We start from the raw sequence: 12,341 nt of genomic DNA, 5'->3' as shown, positions 1-12,341 counted from the left end.
TATAACCAAGTACATAAAAGGACCCGTGAGGGACATACAGGCCAACCACTAAGCAAAACACCTCACAGCTTGGCCAGCCAGGTGAAGGCCTTTTGGGGAGGAGTAGGATCCTGCCCCTGCGGGGTCTGGGTTAGTGGGAGATAGATTCATGGGCCAGGCTGCGTGCTCCCCCCACCCAGCAGTGACAAAGGTGGGCTCCCCGTGATGGCCCACCCATGGTCTGTGCTCCTCCAGGACTCAAAAGGGACGGGGCAGCTGCCAAGAAGCGCTGGGGATTGTCAGCACATGCAGGTCTGTGTGTGCCAGGAGGGACAGAGAGCTGACGTGTCCCACAAGCCCTGTGTTGCTGGACGTCACCTGGAGATCACCCTGAAATGTGCTTACAGTGTTCGGCTCTCATGTACCGCCTGTGTCCCCTAAATGCAGGGGCCTTTGGGAAAGGTGCCACGAAGGGAACTCAAAGCACCTTGCACTTGAGAGGAAATCTTTAGACACCTTCTCCTGACCCTCCACCGAGCCCTGCCCCCACCCGTGCCCGCCTTGTGGCAGGCCGTTCCCCTCTGTCTCCTGTGTTCTCTCTGCCAAGCTTCGCCGCCATGTGGTTCTGTTGTGAGAAGGAGGCCGAGAGCCTCGCAGGGGGCACTTTGGAAAGAAAGACGCTCGTTGTTCAGGAATGTTCCTCTGCGGAGGGGGGGGGGGTGTGTGTGTGTGTCCAAGTCACTGAGTGTCTAGTGGCTGTGAATGAGCAGGATCAGTCCCGTACCCGCAGAGAAGTGGCCGTCTGGGCCCTTCGCGCTGCCTCACCAGGGACTGCAGACAGCCAAGACGGGACTCGGCACTGGGTGACGAGTTCGGGCCTGGATGCGGGTGATGGTGACCGGCTGGGGTTTCGGTTTCTTTTCTCAGGGGAGGTGGACTCCTCCTCGGTGGGTCTGCGGGGTGGTCCCTGTGGGGTTGGGGAGGGGGCGGGGCCCAGGCTCACAGCTCCGACCTGGCGCTCAGCGAGCTCTCGTTGGTCCTCCCGTCGGCACTGGGGGGTAGCCCTGGGAGCCGCTTGCCGCACAGCAGGCTGCGCAGGGCATCGCGGAACTTCTCGGCCACGAAGAAGTACATGACGGGGTCGAGCGCGCCGTTGAGGCTGGTGAGGCAGGAGGTGATGCGGTTGCCGAGCGCCAGCGCGCGCTGGGCGGCGCACGAGGTGCGCTGGCCGCGGTAGCGCAGGACGTAGACGGAGCGGTGGACGTGGTACGGCACGAAGCAGACCAGGAAGATGGCCAGCACCGCCGCGATCATGCGCACCGCCTTGTTCTTGAGGCGCCGCTCCACGCGCGGGCCCTGCCGCAGGCTGCGGATGATCAGCAGGTAGCAGGTGACCGTGGTGACGAATGGGAAGGTGAAGGCCACGGCCAGGGACGCCAGGGCGTGCTGGGAAGCCTTTTCCCTGTAGAGCTGCAGGCAGACCACCGTGTGGTTGGTCCGTACGGTCTGCGGGCTCACCAGCAGCGGGGCCATGGCCACGGCCACCACCACCCAGAGGAAGGCGCAGGCCAGGTGGGCGTGGAGCGGCCTGCGGAGCTTGAGGGACTTGACGGGGTGCACGATGGCCAGGAAGCGGTCAGCGCTGATGCAGGTGAGGAAGTAGATGCTGGCATACATGTTGAGGTAGAAGAGGAAGCCCGTGAGCCGGCACGGAATCTCCCCAAAGGGCCAGTGATTCCCTGAGAAGTGGTAGACCAGGCGGGTGGGGAGGACCAGCACGCAGGACAGGTCGGCCACGGCCAGGTGCATCAGGAACACGTTGGCCGGGGTGCCGGACTTGTGATCCCGGATGAAGAGCCACAGGGCCAGGGCGTTGCCCACAAAAGCGAGGATGAAATCCAGGAGGTAGAAAGAGGCGAACAGCACGTTTTCCAGGGGCGTCTCTTGGCCACATTGCTCCATAGGGGCCAGGGAGGAGTTGGCCAGTATACCTGGGGAGGCCTCCTCAAGGCCGTTCATGCTTCAGCCAGAGGCAGAGGCACTGATCCTGGAGGGAACAAGCAGACAGGCCAGCTTCAGAGAGCCTGGGACAGGCGAGGCATCACCCTCTGCAGACATGAGCTCTTGGAAGCCTCTAGTACCTGTTGACCCCAACCCCTGGATAGGCTGTTCCATGCTCGGCATTGCCTCGGGGGCTACAGGGCACCTCCTCTGTCCAACTGGGGGTGGGCAAGTGTCACAGTCATGTCCAACTCTTTGCGATCCCATGGACTGTAGTCAGAGTCCATGGAATTCTCTGGGCAAGAATACTGGAGTGGGTTGCCATGCCCTTCTCCAGGGGTTCTTCTCCACCCAGGGATGAAACCCTTTCTGTTTTATATTTTGATTTTTTTTTGTTAAACCTCAAGGCATGTGGGATCTTAGCTCCCTGACCAGGGACTGAACTTGCACCCCCTGCTTTGGAAAGCCACAGAAAGCAAAACCAAAACCAGGCCCGGGTGCCAAACTACTACCGGGGTCGGCTCCCCACCATGCAGCTGTGTCCCTGTAGAGCATGGGGAAGTCTGGGCAGAGCCCTGGGGTCACCTCTCAGGCCTGGGGTATGGAGGCAGTATCGTAGGGAGAGAGAGAGCATGGTGACCTGTCTGTCTGTCTGAGGCCCTGGTGGGGGTGGGGACTGAGGGAGGGGCCCGCATCTTCTGTCCCTCCCCCCTGTGTGCTGTCTGACCGGTGGGGTGCATGAGCCCCCTGAGCCTTGCTTCTCATGGGTGGGGCACCTCGTCCTGAGAGCCCGGTGTGGGGGGCTCGGCCGACTCCTCCTCAGCATCAGGTGAGCCCTGCTCAGCCTCCCTGACCCGCCTGTCCACTGGGTTCCCCAGTGCTCCCAGCACCAGCCACGGGAGGGCCTCATAAGGAATGCGGTGTCCTGTTCTGTCTACAGCACTCAAAGGCCGTCTGGGCCAGCATCCCAAAGTCTTGAGCTTTTCGAACTCAGCCACCAGCCCTGCTTTGGGCATGTTAGTGGGCGGAGACTTGTGTCTTAGAAAGCCTGTGGGCCCAGGCCTGCAGTGGGTGTTTTACTACCTGGAGTAGTTTAACTAGAGCTTCCGTGGTGGCTCAGACAGTAAAAGCATCTGCTTGCAATGCGGGAGACCCTGGTTTGATCCCTGGGTGGGGAAGGTCTCCTGGAGAAGGAAATGGCAAACCACTCCAGTATTCTTGCCTAGAAAATTCCATGGATGGAGGAAGCTCATAGGCTACAGTCCATGGGGTCACTTTAACTATCAGGAGACAGATTCTTTTCCAGGAGAGGAAGAGCCATATGTCCCAGAGGTGGAGAGACTGGCCAGGGTGTTCTGGCCAAGATCTGCAGCCCCAGAGAGGCCAGGACCCAGGGAGGTGGCCTGTCTCTGCCCAGCCTTGCCCGCCTGGTTTACCCTCAGCGTAAACCAGGGGCCATGGCTCAGAGCCCTGCTGGCCTCAGAAACAAGCTGTTTCTGTCTGGTGACCCCAGTTCTGAGTGGGTCACTGGTGGTCCCTCCCCAACAGACAGAGTAACAGATTTCCCATTTTGATTTTGGTTGGCTCAGGAGATTCACAAAGGAGAGGAAAGGTCTGAACGCCCCGCCTCCCCCAGGCCTTGGACGGATGTGGGCAGGAGAAGGCAGACCCCACGCGGCCCGCAGCCCCGTGGAGGGCTGGGGAGGTGGCTGCCAGTCTCTTCTCCTGGCCTGGGGTTTCAGCTTAGGGCACCTCTGCCTACAGTGCAGCTTCAGGAGCTCCCCTGGATCCCACCTCCCAGCAGCCCCACTCCCCGCCTGTGGACTGCAGAGGGGGCAGGAGAGGGCGCTCACAGGAGCAGCGGGAATGGAGCCAGGAGCCGCAGTTGCACACACAAGCCACAGAGGACCTGGGGCACAGAGGACCTTCTCCTGTCCTGGGGTCCTCTCCTTTTAGTGACCAAGATAACAGTCCTGGCGGGGACTGACAGGTGCTCCGGGAGCTCGGGGACGTTAGCACTGGTGGCTGGCGCCATCCCCAGGTGTGGGTTCCTGACGTAGACGGAGCAGGGCCAGCGGTTCAGACTTGGGCAGCTAGGAGGGCAGGAGGGCAGTGCGGGTGTGAGGAGCTGTCAGGCCAGGCAGCAGCTTGACCCTCTGCGTCATGCCTCATCAGCCACCACTGGGGTCCCTGGGCACCCCCAGGCACCCCCGCTGCCCCAGGGCTGGCTGAGCAGGAGGAAGTCAGGGGCAGTGAGCATCTGGCCAGTCATTCTCAAGCCAGCGGAGGCTCTCGCCTGATCACGCCACCTTCTGATTATTGAAGGGATCCAGAGATGTCCCCCTGCCCAAATCTCTCCTTGACCCAGAGTGGTTCAGATTCCCTAAAATTCTAATACAGAGATTATTTCTTGTTGCTCCCAAGTGTGTGTGACCTGAGGCAGTGGGGGAAGTGGGGGAGGCCTGGAGGCCAAGTAAGGGAGGTGTCTTGATGGGGCTGGGGAGGGGCTGAGCTGGATACCCTCCACTCTGAGCTACCCTGACGCCCAGACTCTGCCCACCCCACTGGTGGTACAGTCATCACCCAGCCCCTCTATGAGGTCTGCTCACAGGTACTGACCGTCTTCTCTGCCCAGCGTGAGGCAGGCCTGTCTGGGCACTGCCCACGAGTCCTCAGGGGCAGATGTCTGCTGCCTCATTTTACAGATGAGGACATGGAGGTTCAGCATCAGCTAACTTGTCCAGGGTCATTTGGCCAGGGCAATAGCCCAGGAGTAGGAAGCCAGATCCAGAAGACCCAGCAGTGACAGCCAACACCTCCACCTGCTTTTCCTCCAGGGGCTGATGGGTCCCTGCTTCCAAGGCTTGTGTGGAGCTTTCTCCCAGGCTCAGTGCCTCTCCCGGGGGCCTGGCCCCAGGAACAGCGACACAGTTTGCACCACCCTTTGTTCAAGAAGCAAGACTTTCCAAATGGTGGCAGTAGAGCAGTGGACTGAGCGTGGCGCCCTACGTGTGCACAGGGGTCACCCTGTGGGCTGCCTGGCACCCGGCTTTCTGCTCCTGCCCAGGGCCTTCTGAACCCCACCACTAAAGGCCGCATGCACCATGCTCTCTCTGGGTGCAGACTTGATTTGCAGACTTGATTTCAGAATGCTTTCAGGCTGTGTCAGGCTTGTTGCGGTTTCTCCACCCTGCCCCTGCATTACAAGTTTTGATGCTGGTTTTGCAGTGGGTCTGGGGGGGCTCCTGCTCCTCTCCACGTGTCCCTAGAAATACCTGCTCTAACGGTCTCTCGACCTCTCACTGTGCTCGGGGCAGGGCGACTGGGGGGCGTGCGGACCCCGACCATGGAGCAGGTGCAGGGCTCGGCCTCTGGAGGGGACGTGGGTGGGCGTGCAGTGGGAGGAGGCTGAGGTGGCAGGCGGTCTCTCGGTGTCGCCGGCACCTGTCCCTCCTGCCTCCTCATTGGGTCCGTCCAGGTGCCCTGACTAGAGGAGAAGAGTGCAGGGACTGTCGCTGCAGCCCTGGGGCCACAGCCTGGGCACCCACTCTTCCTTTAAAAGCCCCCGCAGTGAGACAGGAGCACCGCCCATGGGCTGCTCTAATTCAGACCAGGGAGGCCTCGATAAGTAGGTTGAAGCGAGATGGCTGAGATTACCCTGTTCTGCCTCGGCTGGGCCCGCGCTTGCTGCCCGTGCCCCCGACCCTGCTCCCCACCCCTGCCCTTACCTCTCACAGCGGGTCTGGGGCAGCAGGTGGGCTGCGGCCTGTGGGTGGGTGGTGGCTCCGTGTGGCTGTGGTAGAGGCCGGCTGGCTATTTAAGGAGAGGCAGGGAGGCTGCACCCCCTCGGGCCCTGAAAGGCTGCTTCATTCCTGAGGGGTCCCCTGTGTGGCGGGCCACTCCTCTGGCTGCCTCTGCTGCCACTGGGCTGTGAATATTCCAGTGTGTCCCAGCTCCCCCGCCTCCTCGGCCCCCCCGCCTCGGCCCCCAGCTGGGTCGCCGAGCATCACAGAAGCTGAGTGTGTGACTATCTACGAAGCCGTGGAGTGGGCGCCGGCTGGGTGGGGGTCTTGGCTGGGACTGACAGACAACAGGATGTTTCAGAACAGGGTAATTTCCTACCACGGGGAGGGGGCCAGGGAGGGGCTGGTTGCCATGACAACGGGCCTGGGCGCCCAAGCCTGCACTGGCCATCAGCAGAGCAGGGGTCTCGTGAATGGGGAAGGGTGGGAGACCGAGGAGTCTTGTTTGGTCAAATGAGAGGGGATTCTTTCAGGACACTTGCTGTAGGGTCCTTGTGTCCTGCCCTGTATAATGAGGCCCCCTTTGGGTGTGCGGAATAAATCATGGCCTTTATCTCCAGCAGGGCCCAGCTGCAGGCTGCCTCATAATGGGGCGCTGTCTGTGCCTGTGGGGACCCGGAGGCCTGGCCCTCGTCTGTGCGGGCTCCTCCTCTGGACAGGAGGCCTGGGAAGAGAGCCACTGCTGCCTGCCCCCTACTGCTCCTCCAAGGCTCCTCTGGGAGTCTGGGGGGTGGCTGTTTGGATGTTGACAGTGGCTACTCCAGCAAAGTTGTTTCTCTCTGTCTTTCCCAAAATGGTACACCCAGTAGCACAGGGCACCAGACCACTGTTTCTAGTTTCAAAAGACTTTACAACTTTTTAGTTAAGATGTTTAAAGATATACATGCTGTCACTGGGAGGAACCTCCCACAGGTACTCTCTGAAATGTGCTCTTTCACACAGTCCTGTGCACTTGGGATTACTGCCCATTTTACAGATGAGGAAACTGAGGCTCAGAGAGGTGACCTGACCGGCCAGCCACAAACCAGTGAGCTAGGATTCGGACTCAAGCATGTGTCACTCTAAAATTTAGGCTGCATGTGTATGTGTTTTGTCTTGTTCTCTTCTGCTGCACCTCAATGGTAGAATTCCTAGGTTCCATCTTCATTCTACCTTGGAAAAATTCTGCAGGTTGTCCTTAGATTTGGTACTGGGATCAGGTCTGTTGAAAAGATATTTCTCATCTGGGGGTCCTCTGAGAGAGCAGGGTTCCTCAGTTCTGTCTTGACCCGGAGCTGGTGGGGTGTGAGGCTCCCTCCCCACTGTGGCCCAAGGTAGCTGTCTGGGAGAACTGGCTCATGGTGGCTTGAAGCATGGGAATCTGGCTGGCTTCCCTGAGTGCAGATGTCTGTTGTTGGATGATTGATGACAGTGGTTTTAAGAGCACTGAGTGTTGCAACCAGAGTTTGAGGAGTTGTGCTCATTTCAGTAAACTTTGAGGCAAAAATCTTTCCATATGGGTTGAATGTTGTCCTGCTGCTAAGAGGAGGCATCAGAATTGGAGAGGAGCTGTGGGGAATAAACACTCTCTGAGACAGAGACATAGCAGGTGGCAGGTGTGGCGTGGGGAGGCTCTGCTGTGGCAGGAGACCTGGGATGGGGCTGGGCACAGGGTGTCTTAGGGAGAGTGGGGTGGGGAGAGCCCACTGGGTTTCAGGGACCTTGCGGGGGAGGGGGGCAAAGCCTTGCCCAGGAGATGGAGACTAGAGCCCAGGCCACAACTGTGGGCCCTGGGCAGATAGAGGGAGCCAGGGGTCCCGGGCCAGGAGACGGCCTTCCAGTCTCAGTAGCCGTCAGGTCTTGGGGAGATGACACCTGCTGTCCTCCCCTTTCTGTTGTTCACAGTTATTCATGTACTCACGCATCAGAAGATGCATCCTGAGCCTCTGCTTTGTGCGGGGCACCCAGGCTTCAGAGGAGTACAGCTGGGAGCCTTTTCACAGCTTAGCAGGTGGCTGCTGGGCACTCCTTTGGGCCCTTGTCCTTCAGCCCTGGGGAGATAAGACACACTCGGGGCAAGCAGAGGGCAGTCCAAATCCAAATGCAGTGGCCAATGCTACGGTCAAGGGCAGGGAGTTCGCTGCCCTGGCATCTAGGATCTGCGTACCACACCTGCCTGGCGGGGGTGGGGGGTGTGTGGCGTGGGAGCGGCGTGTCCTGAGTCTGAGAGTTAATCTTTTAAGAAGACTCCCTGTGTGTGCTTAGATGCTCAGTTGTGTCAGACTCTTTGTGACCCCATGGACTGTAGCCCGCCAGGCTCCTGTGTCCGTGGATTTCCCAGACTGGAAATACTGGAGTGGGTTGCCATTGCCCCCTCCAGGGGATCTTCCTAACCCAGGGATCAAACCCAAGTCTTCTACATCTCCTGCATTGGCAGGCAGATTCTTTACTTGATCTGCCTCTAAAAGAGGCCAACACTGGTATCAGGTGGGCAGGAGGCTGGTGGGAGGGGTTGGGGGCCTGGAAAAGGGGGGGCAGGAAGGCCCAGATGCGGACAGCACTGGCAGATCAGGTGGCAGGTGGGGGATGGGAGCAGGGCACTGGGGCCTTTGTATTAATGCATCTTTGCCCGGGACACTGAATCTAAATTCCTGCCGCCTGTGAGGCCCAAGGAAACAGAAACCATGTTGATTTCTCTCAGTAGAGACCGCAGCTGTTGCCCAGAGGAGAAAGTACCATCAGAAATTACTCAGAGGTCTTTACAAAAAAGACTCTGTAATGACAGTTCCTAGGTCTGGGGGGCTCCATCTGGCACAACCGTGCTTATCTTTGGAGACAGAGCAAGCCTGTAGACGTCCGGGTTCCTCTTTGTTGGGAGGACCCCTGAGGAAGCAGATCCTGAGTGCCCGACGGGCCTGGCACTCCTTGGCTCCTTGACTGGGCACAGTGGGCTGGTAACACACTGTACAGTTACTCCTGTGTGTTGAAAGATATTTGAAAAATAAAGTGCATTTTTGAGCTGTTCTTGTCCACATGATGTCCTAGGCTCAGAAAAAGCATAAAGAAGAAAAACAGCATGTTTGCCTTGCGTCCAAAGACATCAGCACCAACTTGCCGCCGTGTTTCCTTCTGCTCTTTGTCCTGTGCTCCTCTTAGAGGGCTCACCTGTGGCCTTCCCAGCAGCAGGATTGTTGGTTGGCTGTTCTGGGACACTGGGCTGAACCCCCAAGGCTTCCCGGCATTTGTTCAGGCTGTAGGGGTGAGGGTGGTGTTGTTGTTCAGTCGCTCAGTCGTGTCCGACTCTTTGTGACCCCATGGACTGCAGCACGCCAGGCCTCCCTGCCCTTCACCAACTCCCAGAGCTTGCTCAAACTCATGTCCATCGAGTCGGTGATGCCATCCAACCATCTCATCCTCTGTTGTCCCCCCTTCCTCTGCGTTCAATCTTTCCCAGCATCAGGGTCTTTTCTAATGAGTCAGCTTCAGCCCTTCCAATGTATTGATTTTCTTTAGGGTTGACTGGTTTGATCTCCTTGCAGTCCAAGGGACTCTCAAGAGTCTTCTCCAACACCAGTTTGAAAGCATCAATTCTTTGGTGCTCAGCCTTCTTTATGGTCCAGCTCTCACATCCATACATCACCACTGGAAAAACCACAGCTTTGACTAGATGGACCTTTGTCTTCGGTGTTCGGGGATGTCTTCTCCAGGGAGGTGGCCCAGCTGCCTGGGGGCGCTGCGGAGGGGAGGCTGTGTTCCTCACACCTGCCTCACTCCCCACAGACACCTGTGCCGACCCTGTCACAACCGCGAGAAGGCCAAGGGCCTGGGCAAGTACATCTGTCAGCGCTGCCACCTGGTCATCGACGAGCAGCCCCTCATGTTCAAGAATGACGCCTACCACCCTGACCACTTCAGCTGCACCCACTGCGGGTAGGGGGAGAGCTGGGTGGAGGTGGGACAGCCCCCCAGGGCAGTGATGGGGCTGGAGAGGAGGACCAGGTGGGCAGAGGGGCAACGGGAGAGTGGGGTGCAGGGGCAGGTAGAATGGGGACCCGAGGGCAACCATGCAGGAGACTCCTCTCTTTGGGGCTCCGTTCAGGGAGGACTGGAGACTCAGAGATGCACGAGGGACGAGAGAGGAAGGAGAGGCTGCAGGGCCCCCCCACCCCCGGGTCTGTCCCAGATGCCCAGTCTGATCTAGGGGCGGAGGGGCCGGGAACAGCTCTGTGCCAAACAGAGGCCTCCTTCTGCGAGGGCCAAGCTGGAATCCCATGCCCTGGGGCCTGTCTGGGGCACAGGAAATCTCCAAAGAGAGCAGAGATGAAAGCAACGCCTGCCTGAGGGGCTCTGCAGGGACAGAACTGGGGTGGGGGGCTGTTCAGAAGCTGCTGCCTTGGGTCTGGAGGGGCGGGAGCTGGGCAGTGCCGTCACTGGGGGCTCTGTGCTGTCTTCCAGGAAGGAGCTGACCGCAGAGGCCCGGGAGCTGAAGGGCGAGCTCTACTGCCTGCCCTGCCACGACAAGATGGGGGTCCCCATCTGCGGGGCCTGCCGCCGGCCCATTGAGGGCCGGGTGGTCAATGCGCTGGGCAAGCAGTGGCACGTGGAGGTGAGCAAGGCTGGTGTGGACAGCGGACTGCAGGGGGCCCCAGCTCATGTTCACAGCCAAAGTCTGGCCTTGCTGCAACCCCTCCACACTCCCTCCCAGAACCGACCTTCCTCTTGGGTGCTGCCCTTCCTGGCCCCTGGCTGGGGGCGGGTCAGTCCATAGGACCCAGAGACCTGAGGGCACAGAGCAGGGCCAAGCAGGCACACCGCCCCCGAGGTGTCCTTTCCTTCCTGGCCTTCTAGAGGATGCCAAAGTCCTGAGACACCCCCACCCTTCCTCCCTTCCCTGGCCTTCTAGAAGATTCCAAGGTCATGAGAACACCTTGGGGACATTGCTCTGGGGCGCCCTGTGGGATTGTGGCTGATGGAAGTGGCTGTGTGTACAGCTGTGCAAACTGTGAGCTCAGCCCACCTGCGGGCAAGATGGTCCGGCGTGCCCCACTAGGTCTCCAGGCCTCCGCTGGGGGCTCCGGCACTTACACTCACTGCCTGGAAGAGAGGCATGCAAGCCTGTGGCCAGGCCAGCTCTGCGTCCCCCAGGCTCTGCCTTGGGTGGCCCCTCCGTGAGGGTCCTGATGTGGCCCCTGGCCCCCAGTCCCCCATGGGAAGGTGAGTCATCACACCCAGAAGCCTCCCGAATGGGAAGCCGTGTCCGGTGACTCTGGGCTTGTGGAGACAGAGGAGTCCGCAGGAGTGCAGCCCTCTGTGCTGCAGGCGCCCCGCCGGCACCTGAGCCCTTGGGCTGCAGGTGCCTAGTAGCGAGGAGTGAGGTCTGCTAAGCAGGGGCAACTCACGGAGGTGTCGGCCCCACGGCCCTTCTGTGGGTCCTGCGAGCCCCCGACCCCGTCAGCCTCTGGGCTGTCTCCTGGGGACGTGGCTGCTGCCCCAACTCTGCCATTGCCGCCCCTCGCCCCCCTCCCCAGCACTTTGTCTGCGCCAAGTGTGAGAAGCCGTTCCTGGGGCACCGGCATTATGAGAAGAAGGGCCTGGCCTACTGTGAGACCCACTACAACCAGGTGCGGGCTGAGGCAGGGCAGCGGGTGCCAGGCAGGGCGGGCTGGCCGGAGAGGGTGTGGGGCAGCCTCCTCCCCTGGGAGCCCCGTGGTGGGTGCTGAGTGGGGGCTGTGCCCCAGGCCTATGAGCTGAGTGTCTCGGCACCTGGGCAGCCCCTGTGACCTCAGTGTCCCCATTTGGGAAATGTGCCCCGTGGCCAGGCCTGTCGCAGGGACTGAGTGAGATGGCATGTGAAGTCCTGGGCTCTCGGGGTGACATGTGCCGCAGCCCCCCTGCCTCCTACCAGGCCCAGCAAAACTGCGCAGAGAATGGGCTTCCCGCCCTGACCGCACTCCCCAGGACGCCAGGGCAGCAGAGGGGCCTTAGAGGGGGCAGCATCACCACCTCCATCTTGGGGGGTGGTGATTCTGACGAGCCCTCAGGCCCAAGCCTGTGCCCTAGTCCAGGAGGCCTTGGAGGCCCGAGAGGCCCGGGTAGATGTCAGGAACTGCCCTTTGGGGCGGGGTGGGGCGACCCCCCTGGCCAGGGCCAGGGGCATGAACCCCCGCACGTGTGTAACCCCCTGCTCTGTCCACAGCTCTTTGGGGATGTCTGCTACACTTGCAGCCACGTGATCGAGGGTGATGGTGAGGCCCCGTCCCTGTGCCCGCTTCCTGCCCCAGCCCCTGTCCCCTGCGCGATCTGGGCTTGTGGGCCCTGCAGCCGTGTGCCCGGCTGGCCCCCCTGTGCACAGGGGGCCCTGTGGCTGACCTGTGGGGTCACTGAGCCTGCGTCTGCCCCTCACAGTGGTGTCAGCCCTCAACAAGGCCTGGTGCGTGCACTGCTTCTCCTGTTCCACCTGTAACAGCCGTCTCACCCTGAAGTAAGTGGTGCACCCACCCCTCACCGCAGCACCCCCTGCCCCCAGGCAGGAGCAGAGCCACAGTGGGTGTAGACCCACACAGTGTCCGCCTCCTCCCC

The 12,341-nt window shown here is 60.4% G+C and overlaps 2 protein-coding genes across 5 annotated transcripts in view; one reads left to right on the top strand and one right to left on the bottom strand.

Moving 5' to 3' along the window:
• LIMS2 (LIM zinc finger domain containing 2) overlaps window positions 1–12,341 on the top strand; it is a 43,444-nt gene that overhangs the window by 30,063 nt on the left and 1,040 nt on the right. For all 4 annotated transcript variants that reach the window (XM_065931973.1, XM_065931970.1, XM_065931971.1 and 1 more), the window contains exons 5-9: window positions 9,543–9,692; window positions 10,218–10,368; window positions 11,291–11,383; window positions 11,959–12,007; window positions 12,168–12,243. In XM_065931973.1, the coding sequence (XP_065788045.1) occupies window positions 9,543–9,692; window positions 10,218–10,368; window positions 11,291–11,383; window positions 11,959–12,007; window positions 12,168–12,243 (519 nt within the window). The remainder of the gene's footprint in view (window positions 1–9,542; window positions 9,693–10,217; window positions 10,369–11,290; window positions 11,384–11,958; window positions 12,008–12,167; window positions 12,244–12,341) is intronic.
• GPR17 (G protein-coupled receptor 17) lies at window positions 979–1,998 on the bottom strand. Its single transcript, XM_065927954.1, has one exon. It carries the CDS (start codon window positions 1,996–1,998, stop codon window positions 979–981), a length of 1,020 nt encoding a protein of 339 aa, XP_065784026.1.

The sequence above is a fragment of the Muntiacus reevesi genome, chromosome 3 (assembly GCF_963930625.1).
Source record: "Muntiacus reevesi chromosome 3, mMunRee1.1, whole genome shotgun sequence".
Lineage (NCBI taxonomy): Eukaryota > Metazoa > Chordata > Mammalia > Artiodactyla > Cervidae > Muntiacus > Muntiacus reevesi.
The sequence above is the reverse complement of the archived record's forward strand: the minus strand, read 5'-3'. Positions and strand labels throughout refer to the sequence as shown.

What these genes read in the sequence shown, in the direction of transcription:
- GPR17 (XM_065927954.1), bottom strand. Translation starts at nt 1,998, where the DNA reads ATGAACGGCCTTGAGGAGGCCTCCCCAGGTATACTGGCCAACTCCTCC.